Source organism: Tenrec ecaudatus, chromosome 11 (genome assembly GCF_050624435.1).
Source record: "Tenrec ecaudatus isolate mTenEca1 chromosome 11, mTenEca1.hap1, whole genome shotgun sequence".
Lineage (NCBI taxonomy): Eukaryota > Metazoa > Chordata > Mammalia > Afrosoricida > Tenrecidae > Tenrec > Tenrec ecaudatus.
In genome coordinates, this window is record NC_134540.1 from 75478936 (window position 1) to 75505961 (window position 27026).

Consider the following 27026-nt stretch of genomic DNA (forward strand, 5'->3'; position numbering starts at 1 on the left):
GTGTGGCGTGTCCCCTCTGGTGATCTCTCAGCTCTCTGCTGTGACTTATCTGTGCATGCAACACTTCGCCTGCCCGTTGGTTAGGACAGGAGGTCCATACGCCTCTTGTTAAACCATCTTCCTGCTGTCTGTGTGTCTAGGTGTGAAAAGAGTTTTCCTTGTAAGTGTGCATTTAATCTTTTGTCCCTACTGTGTTTCCCAGACCAATTCCATTTAAAAGTCTTAACGGTTGCTTGGCTTTCCTAACACAGCACCCCCCCCCACTTCCTCCAACCCCCCCACCCCCAGTTTGCGCTCCCCCCTTTGAAAGTTCATGCTTTCGATTTGCTATTGACCAGAAAAGCCAGTTTTATGCCCTGAATGTTTTGTGTTTTGTTTTCTTGTAAGGTACAGTGGTCCCACCTGGCATCTCTCAAGAACAATGTCTCCCCCGTCTCGCGATCCCATTCCTTCAGTGACCCTTCTCCTCCCAAATTTGCACACCACCAGCTTCGTTCTCAGGACCCATGCCCACCTTCCCGCAGTGAGGCGCTCAGTCAGAGTTCTGACTCTAAGTCGGACGGGCCTGACCCCACCCAAAAGGCGTGGTCTAGCTCAGACAGTGCCGAGGTGCCTCCAAGGGTAAGGAGCAGAAAGACAGACGGGGTTGCTTTTTCCTTTTTCTTATTTTTTTAAAAAAGGTTATTTGCTTTAATTAAGGGTGCGATGACTTAACCAGGATTAAAGGGGCAGTGAGATGTCAAAGGAACTTTTTATGGCGGGGAGAAAGTTACCTCGATCGATATATTCACCAGTGAGCAGTTTGTTTTTTATTGTTCCTAGTTACTATGTACTTACAGTTGAGGCTGCAAAATGATCCCAAACAAACATTATTTTGCAACACTTACCAGTATCAAAAATATTCAGAAAGGGACTTAAGGAAAAAAAATGGACTTATTTCAAGGAAAATGCCCCCTCCCCTTGAAATTTAAACGGTTTTCTTTTTCTGGTGTTTGCTGGTGAAACGAAACGAGAAGGCACATTTTCGTTTGTTTCCCTCCGCTTGGAATTTGCTTCCTCTGAATATTTTCCTGCTTCCTGCCAGTCTTTGCTTCCTGCTGATCCGTTTGTAGATCATGGTTTGGGTTCTTCAAGCTTATTTTCCTGGCTCTCACATGAACGCAGCAAAATGCTCTGTGTGGCCCTGGCCACCAGGCTTCCGGCCAAACATCATTAAACTGTTGCAGAAGCTTAGAAAGGCGTCCTTAAATGCCTTCGATTAAATTTTACTCTCCCCATTTGCATCCATGCAGGGCCAGAGAAGGAACAGGGGCGGGGTGTGGGTTGGTGGTAGTAAGGCTGACTTAATTAGCATTGTTTTAGCTCTTTTTTCTCCACCTTCTCTGTAATCTGATTGTTGTGTTTTCTACCTGAAGGTTCCTGTGAGAACAACATCTCGCTCTCCTGTTCTGTCCCGTCGGGATTCTCCGCTGCAGGGCAGCGGCCAGCAAAATAGTCAAGCAGGTCAAAGAAACTCTACCAGGTAAACGGGAGGCCAGACCCCAAGAACAGTCTGCTACCGGGCCGCCCGAGTCATCTGTGTTTTCAGCCATGCTCGTGGCACCGTTTTGTAGTCCTGGGGTAAAACGATGATCCCTTTGAAAAGAAAACCTGCCATGAAATTCATTGGCAGGCATAAAATCCTTGTGTAGAAAAAGAGGTGCTCAGCTGGGTTGGTCTATATTAGTAATTTTAAATACAAAGTCATCGTCTGTTCCCCCGCCATCGGCGGAGTACGACTCTTACTGACTTGATAAGCAGAAGCTGCTTCCTCAAGTTCCTGAGGCTGCCCAGCTGCCCAGGAGCAATCAGGCTTACCTTTGTGCTGGTGGGTTTGAACCACTGACCTTGAAGTTAACAGTTCAACCATAACCCATCAAAGGCTCTTTTAAGAAAAAAACTTTCAGCCCCTATAAAAATTTGTAGAGGGGACAACAGAGAAGCGAACATTAGTTCCAAGAGGACTGTATTTGTTATCTCTGGGCTTTATCAGGTTTGGGGGATGACGTAAGAGCCACAGCTTCCTGAAGGAAGTCTATGGTGTGCTAACAGACCACAACAAACTCGTAAATTAGCTAGATCATATTTTTAGCTTCTAGAGCTGCTGGGTCTCGTATGGCAACAATGAGCCATCTGGAGCTATTTTGACTCAATGCAATTAAAATTGTATGGAATTTGCATTTAATGTAATTGCAATAAAAGTTCACCCCCCCTCCCCCATAGCAGCGCTCGCCATGTCAAGTGTTCTGTAAGCACATGTAGTTCATAGAACACGGAGAAGGAAAAGATCATTGTGTCGAACGTTCTGTAACTTGATCGTCCCCGAATGTCTGAAGTCAGGTTGCACCTTGGTATGATAGGAAGTAATAGGCGATACGCTCAAGAAGCCAGAAGCAAGGACCTACCCCTAATTCACTGCCACCAAGTCCATTCTGACTCAGAACGATCCCATAGGACAGGGTAGAACATCCCCTTTGAGTTTCAGAGACTTCAACTCTTTATGGGAATGACACAGTCTCATCTTTCTCCTGTGGAGCTGCTGGTGGTTTCAAACTGCTAACCTTGTGGCTAGCAGCCCAACTCGTAACCACTACGCCAGTCTGGCTCCTCAGAAGCATCAAAGAACCCTCATCGTTCTTGAGTAATCAGCTGCCTATGACTAAATCTATCTCGTTCAGTCTTGCCTGGCCAACTTGCGGCGTGGACACGGCCACGACTAGAAGTGCATTATAATCCATGCTTTCTGTCCCATTTCCAACAGGCCCCTGCGAAGGAGTATATTCAAAGTGTCAGCTGTTGAGAGCAAGGGTGGGGGAAGGAGCAGGCTGGAAACAATATAGGGGTGTGTGCATGTGTGTACAGGAATATTTTAATGATACTGTAAACCACACTTGTAGCTATGATAGCAACTGGGATCGTTTTAAACTGGGCAAGGTGGTATTGTCTCCCGTACCTGTTGGTTATTTTGCAGTGTCTCATGAATAGATATCAGTTAGCACCTAGCACTTTTAGTTTGTCACGGTAAGGGGTAGAAGCATGTGAGCAGTGCTGTAATACCACTGGATGGATTTCATGTTGGATGCTGTTTGTGACGTCTTTGTTTGTGCCAAAGACAGCCGTCGCAAACCTCAGACAGGATGCCCATTAACCGTGTTCTCTCTGTTTCCCCTCGCAGCAGCATTGAGCCCAGGCTGCTGTGGGAGAGAGTGGAGAAGCTGGTGCCCAGGCCTGGCAGTGGCAGCTCCTCCGGCTCCAGCAACTCGGGCTCCCAGCCCGGGTCGCAGAGCGGCTCCGGGGAGCGCTTCAGAGTGAGATGTAAGGTGGCTTCCTTGTCCTTTTCCCCGTTGGGGTGGTGTCGGGCGTGCTCACTGGGCTGGGGCCTCCCACCACGGGAAGCACCCACCACACAGGGTCCCACTCTAGGTTTACGAATCCCAGTCATCTTAACTTTCATAATAACGAGCTGACCTTTGAGAGCTTACGTGGGCCTAGCACTGTGAGCAGTTTACACACACGTTCTCAGTTAATCCTCACAGCACCCTAAGATGCTTCTACATAGAGATGTATACCCCACCCGTGTGTGTGAGAGAGATCGTGCCTTTGTTTCATACATTAAGGAAACTAATTTGTCGAGGGGAATTGGCTTAAAAGTCACCACCGATGTTTGCCCCTACTTTCAGACACAGGGGCTGCACCACCTTCAGTCTTGGTGGTGTGGGCATACCCACAACAGATGCGCGAAATGCCCCTCAGTATGGTATTGGCTTAGCACAGCGAGCTATGGATTGTGAATACTCAAGTAAGATTCTGAGTAAGGAACTGGAAAGACTGTCAGAGATCTTTTAGGGTTCCCCTTTGTCCTGAGTTCAGACCTACATCTGAGACCCTGCCGGGAGTGAGGTTGGACATGTAGGGGCGGAGTGGGGTGAGTGAGGCGAAAGCCGCTTTGTAGCCCAGTGCATTAATGTGCATCTGCCTTTCTCTGTCTCTTGAACTTGACAGCATCTTCCAAATCCGAAGGTTCTCCATCTCAGCGCCTGGAAAATGCAGCAAAAAAACCTGAAGATAAAAAAGAAGTCTTCAGACCTCTAAAACCGGCTGTAAGGATCATACAAAGTCACTTTTACTTATTTCAGCTTGAGGGATCTTTTCTGTTAAAAATAGTTTGACAAGTCTGCAGTCTTTTTGGTTCAACCTTCCTCCCCCCCCCCCCCCCAACACACACACACACACACACACACACAAATATGATGAAGCCAAAGAAATGGCCTAAAGCCCAGACTCACTTGCACGTCTGCCTCACTCGAGCTTGCCCTGTAGAAAGCTAGTGATCATAGCACTGTTTCCTTTCACGGAAATACACACTGAAAGCGAACCCCAGGAAGAGCCTCTTCTGCCTGTCTGCTTCGCCGTCTTCACGAGCACTGGCTTTTGGAACCATGCTTTTCAGTCACCTTCTAACGTCCTGCTTGCTGAAGCCGTGCCTGTTGGCACCGGGGAGCCAGCTGCTGCTCCGCACACGTCTCCTTTACCCGCCCTCGGCGTCCTCCGCCAGTCCACGCCGCGCCCTGCAGTAGGGTGCCGCGTGCCGCGGTGACTCCACCATGCCATGATTTTCGTTGCTACTTCATCACTGTTATGTTGCTACTGTTGGCAACCGGGCGATCTCTAGAGGGGCCGCAACCCGCAGACTGAGAACCGCGCCTTTAACTCTTCACAGCTCTGTGGCTGGGTGGGGGTTGGTGACTGCAGACATAGCTGCCCCTACTTTATCCTCGGTTGTGACCTATAGTCCACGTTTTTCCCATTGCCCCAGGGGGGTGTACGCATGGAGGCATTACCTTTTCTAAAGAGGCGGAGGACCTAATAGGTTTGGTGGCCTGTGGTGTGCGCGCTGGGATGGTTAAGTGTTAGGATTTGGTTTCCTCCTCAAGTTGACGTCTGCTTCTCCCTCCCTCCTCTCTGCCACCCTTGCTCCTGCTGTGCCGTCTTCCTCATGGGGCTCTGGGACTCCCTGGACCACGCGGCTCCAAGGCTGAAGTGGTAAGCCCTGCCGCTGGAGGCCCACCCCAGAGCGACATTGTCCCTGCCTTGTCTTCCCTTAGCCTGCTCCCTCCTCCTCGAGTCCACAAGCTTTCAAGCTTTGCTTCAGCTTATCACCCACAGAGCATGTTACATGCACTTTAAAAGATTATTAAAACATGTTAAGTACCCTCTTTGAAAACTATGACTGCAATCACGAAATACTAGCACAGTGCAAAGGCCCAACGCTTGTTGAGAAGTTCAGGCTCAGACACAGGAAAGCGGTCTGTCACTATAGAAATAAAGAAAAGCTATTTTTTAAAAGAAAAAAAATCAGCTACATACCCTGATTTCTTACAAAGTCATTATTTTACAGTACAATTCCCAAGTAGATGGATTTGGAGATTTACATAAAAAAGAAGGGTAGCATCAGTAGTAATCTACCTGGAAATTAATACTTAGTTAGTTGATCAAATTTGATTGAGGTATTTTAACAGAAGAAAGAAGGGAAACTCCCTTGGACATGGCCCTGTGGGGTTTTTTCTTTTCTGAAGTTCAGTCTTTGGAAAGTGTAATGGGGACAGTGGAAGTGAGGAGCAGAAGAGACAGGTAAGTCTGTCTTGCCTCCACCTATGCCAGCTAGCCACATAATCATCACCTTTTAAAATGAAAGCGAGCGGAAGCTTTGTGTTTTCTGAAGAGTTGCAGTCTCAGAAACAGCGAGGCAGTGGTGCCCTGTCCTGTACGGTGACTCCGCGTCAGAATCGACCTGATGGCAGTGGGTCTGGTTTGGCTGTTAAACTGAAAGCGACAGGTTGCCAACTGTTGGTAGAACAAGAGGAACTGAATGGTATCCTGCTGCTTGCTCCTCCTTCACATTTTCTGTAGGTTCGAAACTTTCCAAAATAAAACCTGAGCGGTAAAAGTGAAAACTGTAAAACTTCCAAGTTGAAGTCGAACCTGTTTATGAGGAAGCTTGCTTTCTGGGGCAGCCTCTGAAAAGCAGACTCGGTCACGTAGGTGATGCACCGGCCTCTAGACTGGTCGGCCGGCACTGGATTTGGTGGGCAGCAGCACGTCGAGACTCCATAGCAGACGGCTGCGTTCTTGTCGTGTTTGAATTGTATTCAACGCCTTCGGCAGTCATTCCCGTGAAAACCTGTGAAGGTGCCTTCCTAGGACGCTCTGCAAGCCACCGCACAGACGTGTTTTAGGGACCACTAGGGTAAGGGGGTTCTCGCCTGATTCTCGTTCTTCTGCCCTGTGTGCTAGGACCTGACGGCTCTGGCCAAAGAACTGCGAGCCGTGGAAGATGTGCGCCCGCCGCACAAAGTGACGGACTACTCCTCGTCCAGCGAGGAGTCTGGGACGACAGATGAGGAGGAGGATGACGTTGAGCAGGAAGGAGCCGACGAGTCCGCCTCGGGACCAGAGGACACCAGAGCCGCGTCAGTCCCTGCTGTATTCTAGAGAGGATGCGGGTCTTCTGTCCTAGCCCTCGGCCCACTTGGAAGCAGCCAGGTCCCCTGAGCCAGCCGGCATTTCCATAAAGAGTGAACGTAACACAGCAGGCAGCCTTTGTGGCTTCCCCCTCAGGCATTCGCCCGCACCACGTGCACCGGGTGCTTTTCCTCAGTGCCCCAGCGTGTGCTCTGTCCACAAGGTTCTCCCCCCCCCCCCCTGTTTAATCTCAGGCTATGGTAAAAAGAACACTTCAGTTGGGTTTAACTTCTTTATAACTCTTTTAAGTTACAAACCCTTGAAGTGTTTGCTCCAAAACACACTGAACAGGCAGGAGGAACCCTCACCTACAAGGTTATAAACTGCACCTGTAAGGCAGTGCTAGTAAGGTCTGAGGGCACCGAGCAGATGAATCCCCCTGGCTTCTGAACTCTTAACTCCCATGCTTTGTCTTCGTAGGTCCTCTCTGAATCTGAGCAACGGTGAGACGGAATCGGTGAAAACCATGATCGTCCATGATGATGTAGAAAGCGAGCCTGCCATGACCCCGTCCAAGGAGGGCACTCTGATTGTCCGCCAGGTACTTGTGTCCTCTCTGCTGGCAGAGGCTCGGCTTTTCCTGTAGGCATTAACCCACCTGCTCATTCACTCACTCACTCACTCACTCACGCTGTTTCTACATCATCATCTGTTCCCATGTTAACCAGACCCAGAGCAGAGCGTGTCCTGGGGCTAGGGAGGCGAGGCTGCGTGCTGCATGGCCACAGGTTAGCCAGCAGTTTCCACCCATGTTGCCGCTGCGCTGCATGCTTCCCGCAGCCCTCATGCAAGCTCCACGCTGCGTCGCACGGTCTGTGTCTGAGCAGTAGCAACGCCACAGGGAGCCCTTCCTTCAACAGACAGCACAGAGGGGGAAGCCCAACGAGAGTGCAGCCGAGCGGCCGAGCTGGTCCGCAGAGCTTCCCCCGACTGCCTGCGGCGCTGCACTAGGCAGCGTGCTTGAGCCCTGTCCTGTCGCAGGCAGAGGGAGAGCCGCCCCAAGAGCCAGGGCGGTCGGGAGGTCTCTCTCGTTGCATAATTGAACGCATAGCACCTGGATGTGCTCCGCTCGGGTTTTACCCTCCCCCTTCTGTTCATTTCTCGGTCAAACTCTTGGAAAAGTGTCGCACTTCTTACTTAAATAGAACCAGGAACCACTCGTGTGAATTGGACTTCTCCCTGAGTGTTGCCCTGACACCCTGACAATGACCTTGGATGGGAAGTGGGAAGAAGGTGCAAAAGACCAGGGTTCAAAGAACCAACAAGCTTACTCTCTCGAACTCTCAAACAATGATTTTTTAAAAATATGTGGTTTTGACAAGTGTGGCCGATAGGCAGACTGGACCCGCAGGCGAGAATTGTGCAGCCACCAGATGAGGTCCCTGGAGTTCTGTTGCCTCGAGTTAGGCATTCCGGGTGCAGAACCGGGAGAAGCACACAGGCAGGTTCCCCCCCCCCGTTTTTAGAATTTGAGAGCCACGCCCCACCAGAAGCATTCGGTTGTCAGTAGGGTCTAGGCCCTTCCAGCAGCCCGTGAGCGAGACAAGTGTGCCTGTTTTTTCTGCAGAATGCAGTTGACCAAAAGCGTGCCAGCCATCATGAGAGCAATGGCTTTGCGGGTCGCATTCACCTCTTGCCAGATCTCTTACAGCAAAGCCATTCCTCCACTTCCTCCACCTCCTCCTCCCCATCCTCCAGCCAGCCGACACCCACCATGTCCCCTCAGACACCCCAGGACAAGCTCACTACTGAGGTAGGTCTCGCACCACAGCTGGCTGCTTTTCTAGGGTTAGACCAGCACTGCCTAGTAGCTAGTTTGCAGAGGGGAGCTTCCCGGCGCCCCTCCCTCCTCCCCACCCCACCCCACCCTGCTTTCTTCTGTCACCTCCCCTCCTCCTCCACCCCCAAGTAACATGTTTCAGATCTGCATACAAATCCCTTAACTTTAGAGCAGTTTCCCCCCAAGCCTGCCAGTTCCCTCCGTACTTTTCCTTAGATAAGTTTAGCTGCATGGCTTTCTGTATTCATTTTTTAATAGATGAATAAGATAATTGCTGTGTTCTCAGACCCATTTATGTATTTGGCATGAAACTCTTGTAGTCATTTGTGGAATCTGCCTATTTTTATTTTGTTTCATTTCCTTTTTAGTTATTTTGTTTCCAACAAATAAAGTGTACAGGAAAGTTCAGTGAGGCAGATTTGCCCTTGCCTGGCACACAAGTCTCTTGTTCCGGGGAGTCTCCTTCAAACAGGGCGGCGCTAAGGCGCTGGCTGCTTGTTTTTTCCTGTTTGCCATTTTGGGACTGGTTGATGGTTGATCGGTTTGCTTGGCCTGCCTGTTTTTGCCATCCCTGTTTAAAGGATTTCTTTCCTTGATGGTCACAATCCACTCAGCTTAGAAGGTCCAATGTTTGTTCAGAGCATAGCAAATTCAGTCTGCTAAGCAACAAGGACAGAGGTCTGTGAACGCTTTCCATTTACAATCTCGCTTGGGAAACCTGGGTGCTTGCCAGAAGGCGTGGCTGGTAGGTGGCCTGGGTGCCAATGGGTGCTCCTTGCTCTTTGGAAAGGGATCAGGCCCCAAGCTTAGTGCCAGACCCCACCGGGAGCACCTTTCCCGGGAACAAGGGATTCCGAATCACAAGAGGTTTGAAGTAAATGTTTTTCTGAAATACTTGAGGGAAGTTGACACTGACACGTACATACGTAGCTTTAACTGTAGCTGGTCAGTCGTGTCATTGAAAACCCTTAATTAAGTAAGTGCCCGCTCGAACCGGTTTCGGTTCGCTTGTTAGAATCAGCATTAGCCTCTCCCTTTCCGGAGCAGGGGCCAGTGGACTCCCTCCGAGGCACCAGACTGGCCAGGGGCTGGGCTGGTCCCTGGCTCCTGGGTCTGGGGAGGGAAACCCGCCAGGAGGCAGATGTGTCGCGTGAGAAGAGCGGAGCTTGGTGAGCTTAGTGAGCCTGCCCCCAGGGGAGAGAGGACGGCCCGGTGCCACAAGGAGCGGGCAGCAGGAGACAGGGTAGCCCCAGAGAGAAGTCACTTAAGACATCATCTTTCTCCTCCCGTGATAGATCTCGCCTACGCTCACATTCCTCCTTCCAGTTTAAATCTTGCTCCGTCTTGCTCTAATGGACAGTGTTTAACTATAACCTTTCACTCACTAAGCTGGCAAGTTTATTTTTGTTTGTTTTGCTTTAATCGTCATTACATTTTCACTTAACAGTTTGTTTCACTTTCTTTGTGTTGTGTTTTTGGATTTTTTTTGGGGGGGGGGCGGGGGTTGGTTTGGTTTGGTTTATTTCCTTTGTGCTTAATTCACATGATTAACCAAAATACCAGGCGTGCCCTCCAAGGACAGAGGATGTGCTTGGTTTTGCCGTTGGCCCCTTGCACCAGGGAGCCTGCGGTTGAGATGGGTTTGATGACGTTGCCGCTAAATGATCGTGGTCACAAACCTGCTCTGCCTCGCTCCCAACAGGCTCGGTGCAGAACAGATCATTTTAAGATGAATGTTGGCTGATAACCCAACATAAGTTGGGCTTTTTTTTTTTCCTTTCTGTACAAGTGATAAAATGAGCTATCTGTGAATTGAGATCAAGGTAGTGGGTTCTTGTTTAGAAGTATAATTATATATGTGTATGTAAGACTGGGAGTATGAGATGTAGGTTCTGTTGCTAGCTTGCGACCGCCTTGTTTGCGGTGAGAGATGCAGGCGTCAGAAAGGCACTGACCAGGCTCCGGGACCATCCCTGGGGCGGTGATGTCCCCACACCGAACGCCGGGGTGCGGATTTGGGGAAACGATACAAGACGTGCTGTAGGGGCTGTGCAGTGGGAAGTAGTGTAGTCGAGGAGGGGGTGGGAAATGTGTACTTTAATTTTTTTAAATTTCATCTTTCAATGTCATTTGTATTAATAAAATTGAAATTTACATTGCAGACTCAGTCCGCTAGTAGCACACTCCAGAAACACAAATCTTCCTCCTCCTTTACACCTTTTATAGACCCCAGATTACTACAGATTTCTCCGTCTAGCGGGACAACAGGGACTTCTGTGGGTAAGTAACGGGAGCGACCAGAAAGCAGCCGCACAGCAGGACCGGCTCACTTTGAGCTGTTCCTCTGAGTGGCTTAGGCATGGCATGGTCATGTGTGCAGGCACAGACTGGGGATGCTGACACGGTTCCCATTGCGCTTCTGTTACCTTATTTGCAATGACGGCATCGTCAGTTTCTTTTTTTCCATGTACATCTCTTACGGATTTCTTTCCCTTAATAAGACGTCGCTGATAGCTTTTATACACGTGTTAGCCTGAGCTGTAAAATGTATAGGAGTGGGGAGGGTGGGGCGTGGGAGGCACAGTGTTTTCGTGTGTATAGAAAATGACTTCAACTGTGTTGTGTTTCAGTGGGAATTTCCTGTGATGGAATGAGACCGGAAGCCATAAGGCAAGACCCTACCCGCAAGGGCTCAGTGGTCAATGTGAATCCCACCAACACTAGGCCACAGAGCGACACCCCTGAGATTCGTAAATACAAGAAGAGATTTAATTCTGAGATTCTGTGTGCTGCCTTGTGGGGTAAGTATCTCACGGTTAGTCTCTGACTCTTAGGGTTCTGAGCCAGAGAGGCTGGGTTTGTTTGTTTTCATTTTAGTTTTTTTAAAAACGATTATTCACAGGTACAATGGTGGGCGAAAAGCAGCATGCCTCTTAATAGAAGTGGCTGTGTAGAGGGGGCCAGTGAGCGGACTTTAACTCCGTCATACTGGCAGCGTCTGCCTGGCCTCTTTCAAACTTAGGAACCTGCGTGTGCGGTCCTCGAGGGCGCTCTGTGCACACCACCCTGCCGTCCTGTACTCCACGACTTGGTTTCCTGTAATCTCCGATCCTGCCGTGTCTCTTTCTCATCGGTATCTTGAACACCTTTGCTGCTTTTTCTCATGGGACTAGTCCTATCAGCTAGTCACCTAAAATGGAAGCCTCCAACCCAACTTTCCACTGAACCTTCTCTTCGCCCACTTCGGTGTATTTTCAAGGGTGTTGTTAAAGTCTCCTTTCCATTCCCACTGCCACCACCCAGTTTAGGCCTTTTGGTGTGACTTGTGGGTCCACAGGTGTTTAGTGGTCCATAGTGTAGTACTGTTCCCACTTTCCATGATTCCTCTTGGCTCCTTATTACCAAATTACAGCTTTGTTACTCTGGATGTTCGAGCTCTTTCCCGCCCTCCATTTCTGTAGAGAGAGCCTCTATTGAACTTGCTGAGAGTCACCCGGACGCTGCCTTCTCATTGTAACCCTTCCTCCATGGAGTCTCTCATGTCCCTCCTGGACCGATGGTGCATCTTCTCCACCTTGCTGTGACCTCATCATCCTCCACCCTCTCCTTGCACTTTCTCTGCCGCTCTGAGGGTCTCATCCTGGCTGTGGCTGCAGATGGGTGCACTTGTTTCTCCTTGTTGGGGGCGGGTGTATGGTCAGCCCGAGCCATTTGCGTGCAGGGGTGGTACCTTCTGCAGCGGCGCCATGTTCGTGGAAGGCGGCATAGAGAACATAGAGATGGAAGCTTCTTTTTCCAGTTGGGAGGTTCAGTGTGGCCATGGCAATAGAGCAGGCCGGGGCCATTATTTATGTCCAGATTGCTTGTAGGCAAAGTTCGCATCTGGGTGCTGAGCTAAAGCAGAAACCCGTGGGCTGCGGTGGTATTTGAGTTTAGCCCCGGGGAGGCATCGCAGCGGGCAGGGCTGACGTCTCGGGCACCGCAGTTCATGGACCCGCAGAGTTAGTGACTTGGGAGTGCTACAATTTATTACAAAATCCGAGCCATGGTGGGGAATGTGCCGCTGTGAAGACATCCGACAGGAATGTAAGATTCAGGCAGGGAGGGTCTGTTTGGTGAGAGGGAAAGGAAGCGGGCTGGGTGGTGTTTGCATATGTTCTGAGGCAAGGAGGTTGGACCACGAGCAAGAGTACCGACAGCCACAGTGGCCGGGGCAGAAAGTGAGCAAATGGACCTGGCGAGGGGATTCCCATGGGAAAGGCGGAGGGAGCATCCTTAGAAGAGCATCAGCGTGCAGAGACCCGAGAAGAAGGGCCGGTGCTTCGCAGAATTCCAAACTACAAATGTCAGAGACCGAAGGCTCTGGAAAGCCCGCCTGCTCTGGCTCTGAAAGCATTGGTGAGCGTTGACGGCCACACTGACAGAAGCGGAGTTAGGGGGTTCAGGAGAGCTGGGGAGGAAGTAGATAGAATAAATGCAGAATTCCTAAAGGGAAACAGGCCATTTAAAAAAAAAAAAACCTGGAAAAACGGAAGAGACCCAAGAATGTAGTTCTAAAAGTACAGAGGTTGCATGTAGGTTTCAGATCGGCAGGGAATGGTTTCAGATTCCGGTGGCATTGAAGGGAAAGAGCTAGCGAAAGGCGGGGAAGAAGGCTGACCAAAGTTGGAAGCCTGTGTCCACAAGATGTGCTATGCGGCCCGGGGGGTTGGCATTACCGAGCTGGAGCCCGGGGATGGGGCAGCTCGGGAGGCTGTCAATGCGAGGTTCATGTTCAAAGGCAGCGGAGCCCATCGGAGCAGCCTGGGTGGGTCCAGCCTCAGTGTCGAAGTGGACTTGGCCAGGCAGGGCCTCTCTCTCGGGCAGAGGGACGGCCTATTAAGTGAGCCCTGCACTGTGCTTGGTAAAGGATTTCTCTCTGCCTAGATGGACGAGAAACCCACCAGGAAGGAAGGGACTGTGTTCAGGGTCGCTTGCTGAGAGTCCAGTGTGGGTGACAAGGCCCACTGAGGTCTTAACGCTCCAATAGCAGAAGGCAGTCTGCCGGGTCCTATGAGGGAGACGCATTCCTCACCCCACCCTGTCCATGGTAGCCGACCTTCACAGTGAGAGAGTCTGGGAGTGCTGAACCTGAGAGAAGTATCTCTGTAGAAGCAAGTGCAGGGGCCCGTACAGAAGCATGCTTTGTTCTGAAGTCAAGCGCGTGGTCCTAAAAACAAGTTCCATGGCTTTTTCAGAATACAGTTAAAGGTTTTGGTTTTTTGTTGTAACCTGACAACACGCACGAGGAATTTTTGGTAATGCTTGTCTATAGGTTACCGCTGCCTTCGAGTTGATTCTGACGCAGAGTGACACAGCACGGTGTAGAACTGCTCCACAGGGCTTCTAAGGCTGTCTGTGCTTCGTCTTTGTCCTGTGGATTCACATTGTGGTCGGCCACGTGGTTCACAGCCACGTGCCTAACCACTGCACCATCGGAGCACCTCACGTATAACTTAGCCACTGGGTTTTTTTTTTAATCCGCAGTGGAGGAGATTTTTCATGATTTATTTTGTAGGGTCCTTGGGCTTTATTTTTTTCAAAAGTAGCAACACTATTAAGACCTAGACAAGCATTTTAAAAGTCTTCCCGTTAGGTCTGAAGTAGAGTTCCCTCGTATCCATTCATATTAGAGGCCTTTGACGGGAGTGGTTGTATTATAAAATGATGTCTGCAGATGTCAATTCTGTGGACATCAATAATCTATATTTCGCATTTGAGGTGATTTTTTTTATCCAGAATATTTGTACTTAATTGCTGTCTTATACTCATTTTGTATTCTGCCTTGAATGTGCAGGGCTCTGTTCTGTGTATTAACTGATTTTTATAAGTGGTAGTTCTTATTTCTAATTAACTTCTTCATTGTCTAGTGTGCAAATAGGAGGAGTGTCTCAAGTCTGTGGCTTTTATTTGGGGAACTTTTCCATTTCACTCTGCTAAAAGAGTAGTTGGGGAAATCATTTAAAATTAAAACACTTCCTTTTCTCTGCTTGGACACGCTCAGATTTGTGAAACTCTTTCTACAAAACCTCTTCCCTCCTATCATTTCTACTCTCCTGCGGTTTGATATTGATATGCATGTACCATTATGAACGTTGTGGTAAAAACTTCAAACCTTAAAAAACATTAAAACAATACTTTTGATCTGTATTGGGAACATTCCTTAGGTAGGGGTACCTGAGTGATATATTCTCTTAACCTGGCCGTGTTACCTTATAAGTTCACTTAAGAAGAATCATTTTGCCTGTCCATGGCGCTACATGCTCACCACTCCCTTCCCCCACCACCCTCACCTGCCAGGTCTCCCAGGACCGTGGGTCCTGCTGCTCTCTCCTCAGGCATGCCTCCCATGCCTATCCTATATAGGTAGACACACCGACTATGGCATAGCCCAAACTGATAAATAATAATTAAAATTTTTTAAAGAGAGAAGAAATTTACAGAAATCCTGGGTCTGTGTGCTGGCCTTCAGGACTGTCCAGGAGCTGCCCCTCCCGGCCTGGAGCTCCCCATTGGGGCTCCAGGGCTTTGTAGCTCTGCCTTGCTCCAGCTGCTGGGCTGATGTGCTCCCTTCTTGATTTGCTGTGTTTTGAGGGGTTCAGACTGAGCTGTTTCCCCACCATGTGACCCCATAAATGTCCTCTTGAAGTCTGCTCCAGTAAGGGGACAGCGTGACGCATGCTGTTGTTGGTTGCCCAGTCCCCTCTGTGTCTCATTAGCTCCCTGCAGGCATGTCATCCTCCTAGTGTGCCAGTGGGGGTCCAGTCGGGCTCTCTTTCTCTTCCTCCCTTTCGGCCTGCCTCTGTGTGGGTGTGGTGTTTCAACCCCTCTCCCCAACTTGGAGGTTCAGTGCGGCTCTCTGCCACACCCACTTGCAGGGCGGGGGTCATTTGGCTCTGGTTGAGGCCGGCCCGGTAGCTCTCTTCTCATGCATTCATCCACAGGGCCTCGCTGTCCTCATGGTTTGGTGCATCGTGGTAGGCTCTGTGTGCCCACTCCCAATTCTGTGGAGACAAGACCAGTGCTCTCAGGGAACAACTGGGGTGTTGGAGTCAATAACAAGGAAGAGATAGGGATCCAAGGGGGGTCGGGGGGTCCTCGTAGCAACAGCAAACTAGCTAAGAGGAGCTACCAAGAGGCGGAAATAAGGGGAAACTGATTTTGGGGCAGGAGAAAGGTAAAAGGAAACCGGAAGGACCCAGGAAGCAAAGCAATGGACAGAGGTATAAACATAGTGGTGTACATATGTAAATACATTAATCCACAAAAATAGAGGTATTGGTCCATGTACATATATTTATACAGCAATGCACTGAGGTAGGGGATGGACTTTGGGCCTCTGCTCATACCCTCCTTCAATACAAGAACACTTAGTTCTAACCAATTGTCAGTCTGAGATGTTCACCCTCCCAACACAATCATGGAAGACAAAACGGATGCATAAACAAATGTGGCGAAGAAGGTGGATGGTGCCTGGCTATTAAAAGATAAAGCTCCTGGGGTCTTAAAGGCTTGAAGTTACACAAGCCGCCATTCAGCAGAGAAGCAACAAGTCCACATGGAAGAATCACACTGCCGGTGCAATCATGAAGAGTCAAAGGGACCGGGTAATAGGCATCAGAAGACACATAACAAACAAACAAAGACATATTATTGAGAATGAGGGAGGGTGGAACAGAGATCCACAGCCCATCTGTATACAGTGGAACAATCTCCCCACAGAGGGGCCACAGGGAAGGGATGAGTCACCAGAGTGCAGGAAAGCATCGATGAAACACACTATATTCCTCTGGTTCCTTGAGGCTTCCTCACCCCCCACTGCCATGACCCCAGTGCTGCTGCCCAATTCAGACTAGACCGGAACATGTACACAGGGATAGATAAGAGATGGGAGCTCACGACACCCAGAATCCAGGAACAGGAGTGGCAATAGTGATGCCAGAGGGGAGGGGGAAGAGGGGGAGAGGAAGGGAGAAAGGGGAAACCGATCGCAATGATCGACACATAACCACACACCCCTCTCCAGGGGGAAGAACAACAGAAAACATGGGGGAAGGAGACAGCGGTCCGTGTGAGCTATGAGAATAATAACAATGTACAGTCTATCAAGGGGTTATGGGGTGGGGGAGGAGCTGATAGCAAGCGCGGAATAGAAAGTAAACGTCTAGAAGAGAATGAAGGCGACATATCTACGAACACGCCTGATTCAGTCGATGAATGGATTGTGATAAGAGTTGTATGAGCCCCCAAAGAAATGATTAAAAATAATAATACTTGTAAAAATACACCCAGAAGAGTTCAGACTGTTTGTGTTAGGACTGAAGAAGGGAAAGAAAATCTCCCGTGCGCTAGAGCGTTCTTCTGGAATGGTGGAATGCACACACTTGCATTTGCCAACCACTGTTACCTAGGTTGGGTTTTGGATACCCTCCTGGACCCTGCTTAGAACCAAGCTCTCTTTAAAAAAAAATCATCTTATATAATACACCCTCTCCGTTCAATTACACACACACACACACACACATTATATGTATATAAAATAAAGTGGGATTTTCCCTGTTGGGAGCCAGTTTTCTTTTTAGCAACTTTTTGACATAATGGTTTGCATGGTTGTGAATTTCCTGCATCACTTCTGCCTATAATCAGATGTACAGAGCATTGTAAACCTGGGCATGTGGGCAGCCTGGCCACTTTGCTCAGTTGCATTCCCCGGTGCAGCTCACCTGTGAGAGAGAGTTTAGAATGACAGGGAACAGAGAGGGAATCCCAACAGAAACATTGTAAACATTGTCTCTTAGCAGCAGGTTTGTTTTTTTGAAGTTTTCCCAAGCTTTAACAGCAGGTTTTAAAAGAACATTTACTTAAAAATTAACAGCAGACCCGGTTTTTAATACTTGTGATTTCTAACACTATTATTTTCTCATAATTGTATTCTTCTGACTATTTGTACTTGATCTTTTACAAAATGATGAAAGTTTCTTGGAAGCATAAGATGGAGAAGTCAGCAGGCAGGCTGGCGGCTTCTGTGTTCGAGGGAGCTTCCCAAACTGAGGGAGAACGTGGGATGGAAAGATCACGGAATTCCCCCTGGATTCTTTGGAGCCCCCTGTATGTGAAGAGATTGCTTAGTTTGAGCTTTTGTTTCCTCCGACTGTGAAATCCTGAGATAGATGCTGGCATGGAAACCGCACATACCAGGAGGATTTTAAAAGCCACACATTTGGGGTAGTTACTAACCCATGGTAGGCCTAGATTTCTTTGAGTTACTTGATGCTGAAGATTGACCAGGGGAAGAATGAAACACCCTACAAAGTGGAGCCTTGGGGAGGGGCTTCTTGGACTACCTCGATGGCTAACTTTTTAAAAAGCTTCCCTGCAAACATCTTTTAGTCTCTTTGACGTTTGCTCAGCTAGATGTGTTCAGAAGAATATTAGCGGGTTTGGGCTCCCCCAGGCTCAGCCCTCTTCTACCCTGTAGGGTGGTTATGAGTCATAACTGCATTGACGGCAGTGAGTTTGGTGGGTTTTTTAAAGTGTGTCCCAGGAAAGCACTAAGATTCATGTCCAGATGAGGTCTGCACTGATTGGGACATAGGGCAACCTCGTAATTAGCCAACCTCAGAAGTAAATTTATATGAAAATGAGTGTTGCGTCATAGACGTTAAGTCGCAATTCCCCTGTCTAATAAATGTGTGATTTCAATGGGACAGCTCTTTCTCTCAGCACTGTAAAGACCAGTGTCATCCATAGCTGCGCTGCCCAGCTTGGTAGCCACTAATCGCAAGGGCCAAGGTACTTGCTGTTACAGCTGTAATTCCTCAGCCAGACTAGCAACAAGGCCATTGGACATGCAGATCAAGGATATCCCATCCCACCTTGAAAGTTCGAATGATAGGCGAATCGGAGAAGCCACGTGCATCTGCAGACCTCCTTTTTCCTTATGTTGTACCCAAGATTGCTTACAGGGCAACTAGAGTGCTTTGTCTACTTACTCTGAAGGCTAGGATTGGACGCATGTAAGTCAGTGAAGGCTCAGCTCTCCATCCCCCCCATATTTCAGAGGTTTCCCTCAACTTTTCTGAAGCTGTTTCAGTGCATGTGGGGGTCTAACAGACTCGGATGGAACGCAGTCATCCTTCTGGCCCAGGGTAACAGTGTATTAACGGTTCCCCATTTGTTTGCTTTACCCTTTCCGGGTGAGTGAAGAAGGCTGTGTCCCCATATCATCCTGCCTTACATGCAGATCAGAACATAACACCCCGGCTTTTTTGTGTCCTTCAAACAGGTGTGAATTTGTTAGTGGGTACAGAGAGTGGCCTGATGCTGCTGGACAGAAGTGGCCAAGGGAAAGTATATCCTCTCATCAGTCGCAGACGCTTTCAACAAATGGACGTACTTGAAGGCTTGAACGTCTTGGTGACAATATCTGGTAAGGCGCAATCTTTGTGTGCGTTCAATAAGGGGACTAGATGTATTCAGAGAAATGAAAGTGCTTTTAAAGAGCTAAGCTTTATGCAGCTCATTCCCAGATATCATGATTACGTGGTACACAAGTCTAGCGTGATTGTATAGTAAGGTGGTGGAAAGATGCAGTCTAGGACCCATGTGCATACTCATACTCTGGCTCTTGCAGAGAGCCACCGTGAGCAGAATGCGTAATTGACGTCTGCCACGCCAGGCCAGGTGCGTGGGGATGGCAGCGTTCTGCCTCCATGGCGTGCTAGGTTTAATTCGACTCTGGGGTCTTCTTGCCCACAACTGTTAAAGGCAGTAGGAATGGCTCTGCCTTGATTGCACAGGCCTTGTTTGTCGTTGATTGCACAGGCCTTGTTTGTCGTTGATTGCACAGGCCTTGTTTGTCGTTGCTGCTGTTGTTTTCCCCTTAAAACAGTTAGCACTAGCTACGAGTTTAGTCTTTTAATAACCACATTTTTTTCTAAGTGTTTACATCAGGAAAATGGAATGAAGAGATAATAGAACCTCCTGAAGCCTTTCCCACGTGTGTAGTAGTAAATGAGAAACTACGGCAGAAGCGCAGTTAGGGAAATCGCGTCCAGCCTCTTAGGCACACACCACACCTTAGTAGACACCGGGAGGGGTGGCGGGTGGCGGGGCCAGTAGCCTGCAGTAAATAACGGCCGGGCAACAGTTCAAGCAGAGTGATTGCTATGAGGCTCTCAGTCAGTGCCCTGGCCCCATCCATCTGTCCGCGGTCACCATCCAAAGGTCGGGGCGTGTCCTATCCATGCACTCGGACGGAGCCAGCGTGTTTCTCGTCTTTAAGAACTCCTCCGTGTTAAGCATTTCACACGGCTACAGGGTGTTTTCTGACACAGATCTCAAAGTTATCCTCTCATCTGTTCCTAGTTTCACATTCAGCGTGCCGCCCTCCCCCTTTCCTTTTCCCCCTCCTGTAAACGTTTGGAACAGATATCCTTGAAGCTCAGCCAGCCCTTGGGCATATCCCTGCTGGACAGATCTATTGCTGGGTCAAAGGGAATCGCAAAATCACCAATTTTAAATAAGCCACAATTTTTATGTAATTATCTGCTATCACCTTTTTGTTTATATAAGATTTTCTTGCCTTTTTTTTTTAAGTTTTCAAATATACAATAAAGAAGCTGGTTGAAATGCAAACTTTCCCCCAACTATATCATGCTTAGATGAGAAAGTAGCCATGTGAAACTTGAGTATCGATGTGGTATATATAGTACTGGAGGAAAAATAACAGCCCTGCAGCTAAAAGCAGCGTAAACTTTCTGTTGTGATGTGGGGAAGCCAGACAGTTGATGAGTAGCCAGGACCAGTTGTAGCGGGGACAATCCGTTCATCTCCTCCTCAGCACCCTTTCTCTCGTGCTCACTGCCACCGCCGTCCTGTCTGCTGAAGTACTACATACTGGTCAGAAGGTCACGACCAGGGGGAAACATCGAGGAGTCAAACGTGTTTTCCTCTCATTCACATTGTAGTATATCTTCTAAATCACACAATACCAGAATAAAACATTATACAGAAAATTATGTGGCCTTTTCACTTAACATTACAGTGAGTACTTCCCCACTTTAAAGACAATTTCAAAACTCAGAAAAGTTTAACTAAAATCCAAAACAGATAGTTAATGACAGTGCACAGATTGTACCTGCCCAGCTCAGGGAGTGATCCCCAAACCAGCAAGCCCATGGTGTGCATCAGGCCCCCACCAGGCAGAGGGCTGCAGTCCCAGCACCCAGGAGCTCCCAGGCTGCCCTGCCGCCCAGGGGGCAACACTGCTCTGACATTGAGCACCTTAGGTCGATATCCCTTCTGGAGCCGAATTCATATCTGTTAGGAGAGAAATGGCAAAGTATCCAAATTGTGGTCTCCAGATTATGGATAGGATCCAGCTTCTGTGTCTGTCTTGAAGTTGAATTTGTACATAGCAACAGCTAGTCATGTTTGTCTGAATGTGCAGTATACGTTTTATGCATTAAAAAAGAAAACACTTAGGTTCACAAAATATCTTTAACAGCAATCCAATGATGCTTTGAGGTGCACCATGAAGAAGCACCTGTTTATTATTACAAATCCTTGTACCTCGAATTTTTCATTTAATAGGCTTTCTGTGGGGAGAGGGTGTATCATAACCCAGTGGCTGCCTCTCCAACTTTAATAGATAGTATTAAACCTTCCGGGTGCAGGGACACACCCTGAACCGGCGAGGGAGGCAGAGGGGAGTCTACTGAGAGGTTTGACCGAGGGGATTTATGCGTGGGTGTTTACCTCTGCTGCGGACATGTTCACAGATGTATGGGAACATACAGGCGTAGTGAAGTTAGGAAAGTGTCGTAGCCGTAAGCAAACACCTCGAGTGAATGAGCTGCTGGGCTTTAGGGGTGCTCAGGACCGTGGACTTGGAGAGACCAGGTATGATTGACGTGGCACAGTCCACAGAGACAATGCTCTGTGTCCAATTTGTGTGAACAGTACCTGGCATCTTACCCTGATCAGCCTTATTAGGGGCAACTCTTGCCCACTCTCTGTCCAGAAGAAAGAAGAATGGTGAAAACCGAAGACATTGAAACTAGTCCAGTGGACTAATGAGCCCCGTGGACATTGGTCTCCGCAGATCGAGACCAGGGGAACTAGCTGGTACCCAGCTACCACCACGACTCTGAAAAGGATCTCAGGAGAAAGTTCTGGCTAGAATGAGAGAACGAGGAGGAAAACACAAATAGAAATCACGAGAGAAGCCAGGCAAACGTGTTTGCTAGAGATGGGAGGAGCCTCCGTCCCATTCCGTCGTCGGAACGGGGTTTCTGCAGTCGCCTCAGTGTGTTAGCCAGACAGTAGATGAGTCGCCCGGGCGAGCAGTATGTCTAGGGAAGGGAGGGCCGCACACCTTCAAGTAGTAGAGGCAATTCAGATCAGAAGGGCAGCAGAGTCCGGCAGGGACAGGACAGGCGGAGTCGACACAGGAAGCACGGGAGCAGTGGTACACTTGGCGCCACATGGACATGAAGGGGCCGCAGTGAACGAGGCGGAGCAAACGTGGACGAATGTAAAACCAGTGATCTGGTCTACAGACCTTCCCCTAATTCACAATGACGTCTTTAAAAAAAAGTTAATATTGACCCTTTCGACGTGGCTCTAACAGTTTTCACACTAGTTTCAGAGATTTGGGGTTACACCACACCTACTTTGGTAACCGCAATCTTCTGATGTCTAGACATTTCTGATCGGTGTTTAAAATTGTCATATGCCCATCCCTCGTGACTGTCGGAATCAAGCACCCTTTTAGGTCTGTCTGGGGACCTTTTGAGAAACACCTGCGCTACTCACTTGCCCTGTGTTCCTTTGGGTTTTATCTTTCAAAAACAGGGTCTGTACAGATTCTAGCTATGCGTTTGTTTGTTTGTTTGTTTGTTTTGAATGGGGGGCTGAGTTGCACCTGTCTCCCGATGTGCTGTTTGCCTCCTGTAAGTCACACGGGTGATTTATTTAAGTTTTTTTGTACTTTCCGTTTCCCCATCTGTCAAGGGAATCAAAATAGCTACTTCAAAGGGTTTTGGAGATCAGGTGACATCGCTGTGAACGCACCGTAGAAACTTGGTTGTACGATCGCGCGTTTGTTCGGATTCCTTTGTCGTTTGTTGATAGCCTGTCTTGATATGTGGGGGTTCTGTATCCTCGACTGCTGCTAAAGATAATTCGTTTTCAGTGTGTGTTTTAAGTATTTGTATTTATTTTGCAGGCAAAAAGGATAAGTTACGGGTCTACTACTTGTCCTGGTTAAGGAACAAAATACTTCACAATGACCCAGAAGTGGAGAAGAAGCAGGGCTGGACGACCGTGGGGGATTTGGAAGGATGTGTACACTATAAAGTTGGTAAGTTCCAGGAGAGTCAGAAGGGGAGTGTTTTTCTCGGATGTCACTCGTGTTGTGTGAAACTGGTCATTAACTCGATTTGTGGGATTTGTGGCTCCTTTCTTACACGTTGTTTCTAAGCACCTTGTAATCCGTGGTATCTCGCCGCTGTCTTACTGCTGTCCATGCACCCCTGAGTGCAGCACGTGGATCGTTCCTGCCCCAACTCTGCCCATCATCTCATTTCACATCGTTCATCTGGAGAGGGTCTCTTCATCTCTTCTCTGAGAGTCCACGTCCCTCTCTTTAAGGTGTGGGTCAGGGTAACCGTTAAAACCGTGCCAAACTGAAGCCAACATTCATAATCCTTCTGTAGCCCCCCCATCCCCCCAGCATCTTCTCCACGGAGACGAGGCTGAATGCTAGGCAGTCCTGACAGACAGGTGTCGGAGGGTTTGACGCTAAGAAGCGTGGCTTGTCCACTGCAGTGTGGGCATGAGCGGAGCTGCTGGGCTCTTCACTAGCACAGCATCTCCTGGGGAGGAGCACTGGCCCCAGGACAGGGTGTATTGGCCATTTCTTGCTATATAATTTGCAAACACTCGGCTCAGTCACCTTTACTTGCTGCAAATGCCGCTTCTAAATTGTTTGAAAGGGTTCCAGACTTTTCTTATACTGAAGTTGACCGAGTACCCCTTTCAAGGTACCTAGACATTCAGCTAGAAAGACCCTCTTAGGAACAGCATTGCCTGTAACCCCGGGACTGCCTGTAGGCACGTTTAGCCGCCCAGCCCATGGCGTCTCCAGGCCACTGTGGGTTTTTTGGTTTTTTCCCTCTCTCCTTGGCATGCATATGATGAAATAAAATCAAAATACTGGGCTAATGATGAACATAAAGAGGAGATTGTGGATCTTGGCCAAATGGAAGTTTTGTGGGAAAGTTTGTATGTGGTAGAATTTATAGAGAGACTTTGAACCAGTACGTGGAAGGGGGAACAAAGCCGTCTATCTATGTACAATCACGCCTAAGCCTGCTTAGATCAGCTGAGAGACATGCTTGATGTTGATTGTATTTGCTCTCCCCCCCCCCCCCCCCCCAGTGTTTATGAAAGGTAAACCAGAGTCAGTTCCTGGAGACCTGGGATAGTGGGTAGCCCAGACAGGACACTGCTCACCCTGGTGTGCTGGTGTATTCACACTGGGGCTTCCCAGTGAGGCTCGAAATCAGCGCTGACCCCTCATTAGGGGCTTGGGCACTAGGATCTTCTGTGTTTCCATCCAGTATTTTTGTTCTGTTGTTGAGGTTTGACTGTAATCATTTTGGACATAAGTTGAATGAAACAGCTCATAGACACGGGGGTGCACCTGACTAGGTAATCCTCCAGGGGGAGCCAGAGGCAGGCGTGCTCAGTCAAACGGAATTTTCTTTAGGAATCAAAGAGCAGTCTTGAAACCTATAGGACAAATCAGGGCATTTTCAAAAGATACAACCGTGTAATGTGATTCGATCATTGTTTTCTTCATGCTTTTCAGGTGAAAAGAACCATCCAGTTCGCGTCCGCCCCCCATGCCGGACATGTAGCCACCAAGATCAGGGATCTGTTTAAATATGTAATCACTTAAATAAAATTCAAAATTAGTTTTCAGTGGCACTAGTACATGCCAGGGCTCCACAAGGCTGCGTGGAAGAACTTTGTTAGCCACGAGCCTGTTTGGCTCGGTAAGGATCCTCGTGGCAAGGTGGAGTGCACTTTGAGCTGCTGGCTGTAATCCACCATTGGCTCCCAGGGTGCAGGATGCAGGGGGCTGCCGCTTACAGCCGCGGAGGCCCGTAAGGCACATCTCTGTTCTAGAGGGTCAGTGTGGGTCAGAATCAACTCTATATCAGTAATATTGGCTGGTTATTCATGCCCTTATCCACTTGAAATACCGAGCCCTCTAGACCTGAGGGCTACATGCCTGGCTTTGTTCTTGAGTATAAAGTTTTCATCATCTAAGATGATTAGCAACATTAGGGAAACCATTCCGGAATAAAGCCTCAGTTCCTATTAGAATTGAGTCCAGTGCTCCATTGAGCATGATGGGAACAGCCTGGCTTAAGCAGTAACACATTGGGAAAGGAAACTCAGGATTGGCCTCTTCTGTTGTTTTTGAATAGACTAAGAGGAAATGTGTGTGTAAGTGCCGAGGAGCTTCCTGGAAGAAATAACAAAGAGACCATTGTTGATACTGACCTGTGCTGCCCTCTCTCTCTTTTATTTTTCAGTAAAATATGAAAGAATCAAATTCCTGGTAATTGCTTTGAAGAGTTCTGTGGAAGTCTATGCGTGGGCACCCAAGCCATATCACAAGTTCATGGCCTTTAAGGTATAAACCAAATACATCGAAAAGCATCATCCGCGATGTTCGTTGTGACCAAGAGCCAAGACATGACTGTGAAAGCACTGACCCGTCAGATTTAGTAATAGAAAAGCTATGCGCTAGTGTACTCCGTTTTTCATAAGCGAGACCATTTCTAAAGACCTGTTTTCTTTTGTTTCTGTACAATTAGCTCAGGTGCTGGCTTTCCTCAGCAAGTGGGAAGACAAGAGCTAGGTGCTGGGCAGAGATTCATGCACATTACCAAAGGGAAAGGCAAAACACCATTTAGCTTATAAAGCAGACCTGCCACCTAAACTGAGGCCTGTGTTTAAGGAGTTAGAAAGGTTTTTGATAATAGAAAGTTATTTAACAATAGGGAGCTTTAAAGTGTAGCTAGATAATTGAGTATAAATTAAAAATAAAAAATACATAAAATGGCACAAAGAATATGTATTACACGTTGAATGGGAAAAGCAAGTTAAAAACTTGCTCTAAGGGGAAAAAAAACTTGCTCATAGGGAAAATAGTAGGTAGCAATTTCATCGGAATATTTTACTATTTCTTTTTTAATAATCTAGAGTTTGCATTAAATATGCATGAATGATTTTTATAAGTGGTAGTTACTGTGACTTTAATTAATATAAATCATTTAATAAAATAACTTCTAAATGCTAAGCACAAGATCCTAAACAGCCTCCGAGGCCGTTGGAGTGCAGGGTGATAGAGCAAGGTCACAATTGTAGTCTGTCTTGGACTTGGAGGGTTTTGTCTGCTTATGTGTTTAAGGATGAGCATTAGTAGCTTAGAAAAATTTACATACTTCGATGGGCTAAATCCACAGGGACGCTGGAAATGCAGTTAGGATATTTGTGTGAAAAACCACAGCACAGCTACGTTGTGGTTAGTGCTCTTGACTCAAACTATTTGGTTGTAAAAGAACATTTAGCTTCTGGGATCAGGTTTTAAGATCTTTCCTGGACCGGCTACCATACTAGTTGGTTCCTAGACATCCAAGTTATCCGTTTTACTCTGCTTCTGCATCCATCATTGCCATCCGGTAAACTGCGTATTCTGAGACGGCCCTGTCCTGAACAGGCTGTGCCAGCACGGCGGCCTTCAGTCACCATATGGTACTAGTCAACCGTCTGTGGTGCGGGAAGCAGTGACTACGGGGTTCCCAGTGTGTCACGAACACAACTTCTCTGTTTCCATGGTCTGCATTTGAATGATTGGCTCTCACACATTTTCTGATCGGGACAAAGCGCCAAGCAGTAAGCCACCGGCCAGAGTTCCTGGCTTTGCTGGGGCGATCCGGAAGAAGAGGGCTTCCAGAGCAGACACACCGATACAAGATGAAGCAAAACTGACTTTTACTCCCAGCAGCTGCGAGTACAATGATAAATAAGTTGTGTTTACTATTTACCTCTTCTCTCGATTGCTTCTTTGCAGTCCTTTGGAGAGTTGTTGCATAAGCCATTACTGGTGGATCTCACTGTTGAGGAAGGCCAGAGGTTGAAAGTAATCTATGGCTCCTGTGCTGGGTTCCATGCCGTTGACGTGGACTCCGGATCGGTCTATGACATTTATCTACCAACACACGTAAGAAAGAACCCACGCTCTATGGTTGGTTGACTGGCTTCATTTTGTTTTGACTTGTTTCTCTGCTCTGCTTAGTAAACTAACACAAGCAGGGATTCCTCACTTCCCTGTGATGTGGGGGTGAGTATCTCAAAGACACGCCACTTTGAAGAGGTCCACATTCTGGCACAAGTAGAAATTCACTTTCCCCATTCTATGAAGCCTTTGCTTTGACTAACACGGGACAAATGGCGGGCGGTTGCTGGCAGGTTCCTGGGCTGGGAATGGTTCTAAGAATGTAACTTCTCTCAAGTAGAGCCCAGGATCGTGTCTATTTTAGGCTCAGCAGAGTATGTGATGTGG

At 48.2% G+C, this 27026-nt stretch overlaps 1 protein-coding gene across 50 annotated transcripts in view; it reads left to right on the plus strand.

The window, feature by feature from the left end:
* Window positions 1-27026, plus strand: part of MAP4K4 (mitogen-activated protein kinase kinase kinase kinase 4) — a 200881-nt gene that overhangs the window by 168219 nt on the left and 5636 nt on the right. For 4 of the 50 annotated variants that reach the window (XM_075563270.1, XM_075563278.1, XM_075563275.1 and 1 more), the window contains 13 exons: window positions 388-621; window positions 1416-1522; window positions 3215-3354; window positions 4042-4139; window positions 6334-6509; window positions 6982-7102; window positions 8129-8314; window positions 10504-10621; window positions 10972-11142; window positions 18666-18809; window positions 22611-22745; window positions 24991-25091; window positions 26535-26708. In XM_075563270.1, coding sequence (XP_075419385.1) covers window positions 388-621; window positions 1416-1522; window positions 3215-3354; window positions 4042-4139; window positions 6334-6509; window positions 6982-7102; window positions 8129-8314; window positions 10504-10621; window positions 10972-11142; window positions 18666-18809; window positions 22611-22745; window positions 24991-25091; window positions 26535-26708 — 1905 coding nt within the window. The remainder of the gene's footprint in view (window positions 1-387; window positions 622-1415; window positions 1523-3214; window positions 3355-4041; window positions 4140-6333; window positions 6510-6981; window positions 7103-8128; window positions 8315-10503; window positions 10622-10971; window positions 11143-18665; window positions 18810-22610; window positions 22746-24990; window positions 25092-26534; window positions 26709-27026) is intronic. The other 46 variants (XM_075563272.1, XM_075563279.1, XM_075563276.1 and 43 more) reach the window with 19 other exon arrangements.